This window comes from Callorhinus ursinus, unplaced genomic scaffold (genome assembly GCF_003265705.2).
Source record: "Callorhinus ursinus isolate GAN/ISIS: 27379988/994484 unplaced genomic scaffold, GSC_fseal_2.0 scaffold1, whole genome shotgun sequence".
In the NCBI taxonomy this organism is placed as follows: Eukaryota; Metazoa; Chordata; class Mammalia; order Carnivora; family Otariidae; genus Callorhinus; species Callorhinus ursinus.
The window spans coordinates 141,301,820-141,310,876 of record NW_027397063.1 but is presented as its reverse complement, the minus strand read 5'-3'; the positions used below and the strand labels follow the sequence as shown (position 1 = coordinate 141,310,876).

At 46.5% G+C, this 9,057-nt stretch overlaps 1 protein-coding gene across 1 annotated transcript; it reads right to left on the bottom strand.

Annotated features, from left to right (window-relative positions):
• Positions 1 to 1,017: 1,017 nt before the first annotated feature.
• On the bottom strand, positions 1,018 to 8,746 carry LOC112820325 (deleted in lung and esophageal cancer protein 1-like). Its single transcript, XM_073892663.1, has 4 exons — positions 8,630 to 8,746; positions 2,388 to 2,774; positions 1,379 to 1,532; positions 1,018 to 1,175 (listed from the first exon to the last, which is right to left on the bottom strand). Exons 1-4 carry the CDS (start codon positions 8,744 to 8,746, stop codon positions 1,018 to 1,020), a joined length of 816 nt encoding a protein of 271 aa, XP_073748764.1.
• Positions 8,747 to 9,057: the final 311 nt, after the last annotated feature.

Genomic DNA, 9,057 nt, shown 5'->3' with positions numbered 1-9,057 from the left:
GTGCTGTGGTGTATTAAAGTCTTAATATTCAGGGCATCCAACATTATTTTTCCTTAAGAGGGTCTAGGTTTTTCTCTGCCCTCTGCACTTCCAAATAGACCCTAGAGTCAGCTCATTAAGTTGCACAACAAAAATGAAAAACACCTGTTGGGGTTTGGACTGGGATTGGGGCTATCTATAGAACAATTTACAATATTGAGTCTTCCAATCCAAGAACATCCTAGATCATCCATTTATATAGGCCTTCTTTAAAGCTCTTCAGCAAAGTTTTATAGTTTTATGGTTTTCTTTATTGGGCCCTGTAGGCTTTTTATTTTTCCTTGGGTACTTGATTTTTTTAAGCTATCATAAATACTACCTTTGGCTTTTGTTTTTAATTTCATTTTCCATTAGTTGCTGGTAGATGGAAAGGCCATCAACTTTTGTATAGTAGCTTTATATCCACAGTCTTGTTAAAGAAATTGTCTCTTCCTTTCCAATGTTTATGTTTTATATTTCTTTTTCTCGCCTTACTAGACTCTAGCTGGTTCCTCCAGTATGAAATGGAACAGAAGTGGTATGAGCAGGCATCCTTGTCTTACTCCTGAGAGAAGACATTCAACAAACATTTTAACATTAAGTATGATGTTTGTTGTTAATTTATTGTAGGTAGCCTTAATCAGATTAAGGAAGTGACTTACTCTTTTTCTTTTTCTAGAAGTTGGGTTTTTTTCTTTTTTCCCTCCTCTGGATCTTAAATTTTATCAAATATTGCCCTTTTGGAAAGGCACTTCTGCATCCTGGGAGCTGTTCAGAGTAGGTGCCACCTCATCCATTCCCCAGTTTGTGGTCTAAGTCCAGCCGCCTGTCCAGCAGACCTACTTCTTAGCTCTGGTCAGTGTTTTATTTTTACCACCGGGAGCCCAGGGCTGGGGTATGAGCAGAGCCTCGGAGCTGCTGGAGCTTTGGCCCTAGAGCTGCAGGGTGCAGGCCTTCTCACCAAGCACACCTTCCACCACCAGCCTGGACTCCTATAGCTCACTGCTCCTGGAGGGAGTGGGAGGCTGAGGTTAGGAAGGGGGTCTGGACCCGGAGGGTGATGGTATTTGGGGGCACATTGACCGGTCCTGCATCCAGCAGCCCTCTGTTTGGAGATACCCTGAAGGCCACGGGGTCCTTGTCCGGCTCCTGCTGGCCTGCACCGAGGGAAGGGAGCACCTCGAGCATAGGCAGCGCCCCGGCGAGTCCCCCCTCCGCCGCTCAGGTGCGCACCTCTGGTCCGGCCCGGTGCCACGGGGCGAGGCACCCTGGGGTCACATGGGATTTGGGAACCGGCCATCTGCGGCAACCCCCAGGTGGTGCCGGCCTGCGGGGGAAGTGGTGCGCAGGTACCACCTACCCATCAGCACAGCCCAGTAGCTCCGACAGCCGCTCAGGTTCATGAGGTAGACCTCCCGGACCTGTCCCTGGTTCACAAAGCAGGTCCCGAAGTCCACCCAGCTGGTGGAGAGCTGCAGCTCGGGCACGGCCACCGTGGCCCTCAGGGGCACCACCTAGGGGGACAGAGCCTGTAGTGTGGGGCCCTCGTGCCCTCCTGCTGACCCCAAGTCCTGAAGCTTCGGAGGAACACATGGGCAGCACCACAGCGAGTGGTAGGGGGCTGGCGCCGGCCTCTAAAACCACGGCCGGTGGGGGTCTGCGCCGGTAAAGGCTCCCAAAGACGCCATCTGCTCTCCCTCCGCCGCCCCTCCCCCTGCCCTGATCAAGCTCGGTGGTTTCTGCTCCCTGGTCAGGCTGCCCTCCCCCTCCTCCCCCAGCCCCTGGGGTCCCAAGGCCCAGCCCTCTGCCCCTCCTGGGCTCTGGGCCATCTCACCTCTTCCCTTGGCCTCAGGCCCCACCTGTGTGCTGACCCGTCCTCGCTCCTGGCGGTCCCCCCACAACAGCCTCAGGCACCGCCACACACACCTCATCAGCTCAGCCTTCCCGCCCCTGGGCTCCAGCAGCTGCCCAAGGACCAAGCTGGAGGGCCTGCCTGGTCACAAACGGATTCTTCCTTCGGGCCTCCCTGGAATCCAGCCCTTAGGCTATTCCTTTCTGTTCCTCACCTGTACCTTCCAGCTGGGAGGCTTCACGTGCCGCGCGCACCTCCTCCAGGAAGCCTTCCCTATTTCCCACCCCAGGGCCCCTCACCTGGTTCTGAGCTGAGCTGGGTAAGGAAGGATGACCCTCATTTCTCCACGTGTGTCCTCAGGGAAAGGCCTCTTCCAGGGCAGACCGGGCCCTCAGGGCGAGGCCTGGGGCTCCTCTGATTTCGGAAGGCCGGGTCGGGGTCTGCCCTCCTCTGACCCACGGGAACAGAGTCTGGCCCGTTTCTGCCCTCTCCGACATGGGGCAGGCCTGGGACTCACCTGAGTGGTCTGGTTGGCGTACTCCAGGAGCAGGTTCTGAGTAAACACCATCTCTTTCTCCCCACTGGCGCGCTGCCGGATGTCCACTCCGGGCAGCATCTGGTCAGCCGGGAGCCTCTGATAGGAGAGCAGCTCCAGGGACAGCGAGAAGGACACGTTCACCTGAGCAGATGTGAACACGCCTGTCACTTGAGGCTGCCGAAGGCCAGCGGCGGCTTCCCCACCTGGAGCTCCGTCGTCCTTCCCTCCGCGGCCCCCACTGCCGGGCAAGGCCCCAGCTCGGCTCCTGCCCACACGCAGCCTGCGGGGCCAGCCCAGACTGAGCCGGCCCGGCCCGGCCCCCGCAGCCTGTCCGGTGCATTTGGTCCACAGACACGGCGCCCCGCTCTGTGCCCAGCACCCTTAGTGCTGGGGACAGGGCCCTGCCTGCCCTCAGGAGCTGAGGACCTCGAGGGGGAGACTACAAGCAAACCACCCTTTACCCCTTGGCATGACCAGGGCTGCGGGCAGGACTGTTGGCCAGGTACTGCCTGTGTTTTTATCCTGAGGACAGTGAGGAGCCTCTCTTATGGGTTGTAAACAGGAGGATGTCCGAATCAGCTTTGCCTTCCTCGGAGGTCACTCTGGCTGCTGTGGGGAGGTTGGCAAGGGGACACAAGAGTCAGGGGGCCGAGGTGTAACTTGATCCAACAGGATGAGGCTCGGATGTGCGGCTTCTACACAGGTCAGCGGACCTAGCTCAGCAAATGTACCTAATACACTTGTTAAAATACAGATTCCGGAGCCATCGGGTCAAGAGCAAGTCAAAAGCGCAACCTTTATTAAGACTTTGAAAGATTTAAGGCTGTGCCTCCTAGACCCTTTCAACCAGACCAGTTTAGTAGAAGTTTCTGGGCAGTGTTCTATATGTGTGCTGTTCAACACAATAGCCACTAGCCAGATGTGGCTAGAGTCTTAGCGCTTTTCTTTTCAAGAAAAAGGAAAGACTGAAAATGAATGAGTTAAGTATTTCAATGTAAGAAGTTAGAAATAGGATAAACATGCCCATCAAATATATAATGAAATGATAAAGAGCAGAGATTAATGAAATACAAAGGCAAAGAAGGCTGAAAGTTTGTTATTTGAGAAAATTAATTATGGAAACAAATGGAAAAACCTCTGCCAATAAGAATTCTTTAAAAAGAAAGAGAGAGAGAATGGAAAAATAAAGAATATTAAGAATTAAAAGGGAAAGTAGGGGCGCCTGGGCGGCTCAGTCCTTAAGTGTCTGCCTTCGGCTCAGGTCATGATCCCAGGGTCCTGGGATCAAGCCCCACATGGGGCTCCCTGCTCAGTGGGAAGCCTGCTTCTCCCTCTCCCACTCCCCTTGCTTGTGTTCCCTCTGCTCAGGCAGAGGGAGAAGCAGGCTCCCTGCTGAGCAAAGAGCCCGATGTGGGGCTCGATCCCAGGACCCTGGGATCAAGACCTGAGCCAAAGGCGGACACGTAACCGACTGAGCCACCCAGGCACCTGACATGGATGCATTTTTTTTAATAATTTTTTCTTATTATGTTAATCACCATTCATTACATCATTAGTTTTTGATGTAGTGTTCCATGATTCATTGTTTGTGCATAACACCCAGTGCTCCATGCAGAATGTGCCCTCTTTAATACCCATCACCAGGCTAACCCATCCCCCCACGCCCCTCCCCTCTAGAACCCAGAGTTTGTTTTTCAGAGTCCCTCGTCTCTAATGGTTCGTCTCCCCCTCCGACTTACTCCCCTTTCATTCTTCCCCTCCTGCTATCTTCTTCTTCTTTTTTTTCTTAACATATATTGCATTATTTGTTTCAGAAGTACAGATCTGTGATTCATCAGTCTTGCACAATTCACAGTGCTCACCATAGCACATACCCTCCCCAATGTCTATCACCCAGCCACCCCATCCCTCCCACCCCCCACCACTCCAGCAACCCTCAGTTTGTTTCCTGAGATTAAGAATTCCTCATATCAGTGAGGTCATATGTTACATGTCTTTCTCTGATTGACTTATTTCACTCAGCATAACACCCTCCAGTTCCATCCACGTCGTTGCAAATGGTAAGATCTCATTCCTTTTGATGGCTGCAAATATTCCATTGTGTATATATACCACTTCTTCTTTATCCATTCATCTGTTGATGGACATCTTGGCTCTTTCCACAGTTTGGCTATTGTGGACATTGCTGCTATAAACATTGGGGTGCACGTACCCCTTTGGATCCCTACATTTGTAACTTTGTGGTAAATACCCAGTAGTGCAATTGCTGGATCGTATGGTAGCTCTATTTTCAACTGTTTGAGGAACCTCCATACTGTTTTCCAGAGGGGCTGCACCAGCTTGCATTCCCACCAACAGTGTAGGAGGGTTCCCCTTTCTCCACATCCCCACCACATCTGTCGTTTCCTGACTTGTTAATTTTAGCCATTCTGACTGGTGTGAGGTGGTATCTCATTGAGATTTTGATTTGGATTTCCCTGATGCCAAGCGCTTTTTCACGTGTCTGTTGCCTATTTGGATGTCTTCTTTGGAAAAAATGTCTGTTCATGTCTTCTGCCCATTTCTTGATTGGATTATTTGTTCTTTGGGTGTTGAGTTTGATAAGTTCTTTATAGATTTTGGATACTAGCCCTTTATCTGATATGTCATTTGCAAATATTTTCTCCCATTCTGTCGGTTGTCTTTTGGTTTTGTGGACTGTTTCTTTCGCTGTGCAAAAACTTTTTATCTTGATGAAATCCCAATAGTTCATTTTTGCCCTGGCTTCCCTTGCCTTTGGCGATGTTTCTAGGAAGAAGTTGCTGCGGCTGAGGTCGAAGAGGTTGCTGCCTGTGTTCTCCTTTAGGATTTGGATGGACTCCTATCTCACGTTTAGGTCTTTCAACCATTTGGAGTCTATTTTTGTGTGTGGTGTAAGGAAATGGTCCAGTTTCATTCTTCTGCATGTGGCTGTCCAATTTTCCCAACACCATTTGTTGAAGAGACTGTCTTTTTGCCATTGGACATTCTTTCCTGCTTTGTCAAAGATGAGTTGACCATAGAGTTGAGGGTCCATTTCTGGGCTCTCGATTCTGTTCCATTGATCTATGTGTCTGTTTTTGTGCCAGTACCATACTGTCTTGATGATGACAGCTTTGTAATAGAGCTGGAAGTCCGGAATTGTGATGCCGCCAGCTTTGCTTTTCTTTTTCAAGATTCCTCTGGCTATTCGGTGTCTCTTCTGGTTCCATACAAATTTTAGGATTATTTGTTCCATTTCTTTGAAAAAGGTGGATGGTATTTTGATGGGGATTGCATTGAATGTGTAGATTGCTCTAGGTAGCATTGACATCTTCACAATGTTTGTTCTTCCAATCCATGAGCATGGAACGTTTTTCCATTTCTTTGCGTCTTCTTCAATTTCTTTCATGAGTATTTTATAGTTTTCTGAGTACAGATCCTTTGCCTCTTTGGTTAAATTTATTCCTAGGTATCTTATGGTTTTGGGTGCAATTGTGAATGGATCGACTCCTTGATTTGTCTCTCTTCTGTCTTGTTTTTGGTGTATAGGAATGCCACTAATTTCTGTGCATTGATTTTATATCCTGCTACTTTACTGAATTCTTGTATGAGTTCTAGCAGTTTTGGGGTGGAGTCTTTTGGGTTTTCCACATACAGTATCATATCATCTGCAAAGAGTGAGAGTTTGACTTCCTCTTTGCCGATTTGGATGCCTTTGATTTCTTTTTGTTGTCTGATTGCTGTGGCTAGGACTTCTAATACTGTGTTGAATAGCAGTGGTGAGAGTGGACATCCCTGCCGTGTTCCTGACCTTAGGGGAAAAGCTCTCAGCTTTTCCCCACTGAGAATGATATTCGCTGTAGGTTTTTCATAGATGGCTTTTATGATATTGAGGTATGTACCCTCTATCCCTATGCTCTGAAGAGTTTAATCAAGAAAGGATGCTGTACTTTGTCAAATGCTTTTTCTGCATCTATTGAGAGGATCATATGATTCTTGTTCTTTCTTTTGTTAATGTATTGTATCACGTTGATTGATTTGTGGATGTTGAACCAGCCTTGCAGCCCAGGGATAAATCCCACTTGGTCATGGTGAATAATCCTTTTAATGTACTGTTGGATCCTATTGGCTAGTATTTTGTTGAGAATTTTTGCATCCATGTTCATCAAGGATATTGGTCTGTAATTCTCCTTTTTGATGGGGTCTTTGTGTGGTTTTGGGATCAAGGTAATGTTGGCCTCATAAAATGAGTTTGGAAGTTTTCCTTCCATTTCTATTTTTTGGAACAGTTTCAGGAGAATAGGTATTAATTCTTCTTTAAATGTCTGATAGAATTCCCCTGGGAAGCCATCTGGCCCTGGGCTTTTGTTTCTTGGGAGATTTTTGATGACTGCTTCAATTTCCTTAGTGGTTATAGGTCTGTTCAGGTTTTCTATTTCTTCCTGGTTCAATTTTGGTAGTTGATACAACTCTAGGAATGCACCCATTTCTTCCAGGTTATCTAATTTGCTGGCATAGAGTTGCTCATAATATGTTCTTATAATTGTTTGTATTTCTTTGGTGTTGGTTGTGATCTCTCCTCTTTCATTCATGATTTTGTTGATTTGGGTCCTTTCTCTTTTCTTTTTGATAAGTCTGGCCAGGGGTTTATCAATCTTGTTGATTCTTTCAAAGAACCAGCTCCTAGTTTCGTTGATCTGTTCTACTGTTCTTTTGGTTTCTATTTCATTGATTTCTGCTCTGACCTTTATTATTTCTCTTCTCCTGCTGGGTTTAGGCTTTATTTGCTGTTTTTTCTCTAGCTCCTTAGGTGTAGGGTTAGGTTGTGTATTTGAGACCTTTCTTGTTTCTTGAGAAAGGCTTGTATTGCTATATACTTTCCTCTCAGGACCGCCTTTGCTGTATCCCAAAGATTTTGAACAGTTGTGTTTTCATTTTCATTGGTTTCCATGAATTTTTTAAATTCTTCTTTAATTTTCTGGTTGACCCATTCATTCTTTAGTAGGATGCTCTTTAGCCTCCATGTATTTGAGTTCTTTCCGACTTTCCTCTTGTGACTGAGTTCTAGTTTCAAAGCATTGTGGTCTGAATATATGCAGGGAATGATCCCAATCTTTTCATACCAGTTGAGACCTGATTTGTGACCTAGGATGTGATCAATTCTGGAGAATGTTCCATGGGGACTAGAGAAGAATGTGTATTCTGTTGCTTTGGGATGGAATGTTCTGAATATGTCTGTAAAGTCCATTTGGTCCAGTGTTTCATTTAAAGTCTTTATTTCCTTGTTGATCTTTTGCTTAGATGATCTGTCCATTTCAGTTAGGGGGGTGTTAAAGTCCCCCACTATTATTGTATTGTTGTCAATGTGTTTCTTTGCTTTTGTTATTAATTGCCTTATATAATTGGCTGCTCCCATGTTAGGGAGATTTATTTATTTATTTATTTCTCCCTCTCCATCTGCCTGCCACTCTGCCTACTTGTGCTCTCTCTCTCTCTGTCAAATAAATAAATAAATAAAATCTTTTAAAAAATAGATTACAAACAAAATCCAGCAAAATATAAAAGAAAATAAAAATACATTTTGACCAGGTTGAATTTATTCCTGAAATTCAAGATTGGCTTAACCTTATAAAATAGGTTAATGTATTTGGGGTGCCTAGGTGGCTCAGTTGGATAAGTGGCTGACTTGATTTCAGTTCAGGTCATGATCCCAGGGTCCTGGCATGGAACCCCACATTGGACTCCACACTCAGCAGGTCTGCTTCTCCCTCTCCCTCTGCCCCTCCCCCTGCTCTCTCTCTCAAATAAATAAATCTTTTTTAAAAAGTAGATGAATATATTTGACCACATTAATAGAATTAAAAACTATCATTTACAAATCTAACATACATTAATTTCAAAAAAAAAACCTCTTAGCATAAACTCAAAAATTTGAATTTCTTTAACCTAATAAAGGGCATCTGTGATAATGTTCTGTGTCAACTTGCCTGCGCTAAGGGATGCCCAGAGAGCTGCTGAAAACATTATTTCTGGGTGTGTCTGTGAAGGAGTTTCCAGATGAGATTAGCATGTGAACAAGTGAAGCAGAGGGCGGGCACCCTCCAATCCAATGAGCCCTCTGACATGGGCACTCTGTGTTCTCTGGTCTTTGGACACACATCGGGATTTATATACTCCTCAGCCCTCCAGGCTTCCAGCCTTCAGACTGGACTGAATTATACCAACCACCGGCTTTCCTGGTTTTCCAGCTTGCAGGCGGCTGACGGTGGGGCTTCCTGGCCTCCATAGCCATAGGAGCCGAGTCCTGCAATAAATCTCCAGTCCGGCTCTCGACGCATCCTATTGGTTCTGTTTCTCTGGAGAAACCTGAATGATACAGTGTCTATATAACCCGGTGCAGTGGAGACTATACTTGGCAGTAAAATGTTGAAAGTGTTTTCTTTGAGGTCAGGCACACCTGTGCTCTCACTCCTATTCTGCAGCTACTTGACATCCAAGCCAGAGACAAGTAATGGGGGCGAGGGGGGGGCGCACATGTTAAAATGTCATCATCACAGTTGCAGACGTTATGAGAATCCCTGCAGGAAAAGTTTAAAACTCTGTGAATAAATGAGGGGCGCCTGGGTGGCTCAGTCATTAAGCATCTGCC

Excerpts from the sequence above, each read along its gene's own strand:
- LOC112820325 (XM_073892663.1), bottom strand. The coding sequence starts at position 8,746 with ATGCGTCGAGAGCCGGACTGGAGATTTATTGCAGGACTCGGCTCCTAT. Across the intron at positions 2,775-8,629 it reads ACCAGGAAAGCCGGTGGTTG|AGCGGGGCGCCGTGTCTGTG; the intron begins GTATAATTCAGT and ends TGCTGGGCACAG. Across the intron at positions 1,176-1,378 it reads CTACTGGGCTGTGCTGATGG|GCCAGCAGGAGCCGGACAAG; the intron begins GTAGGTGGTACC and ends CCCTCGGTGCAG.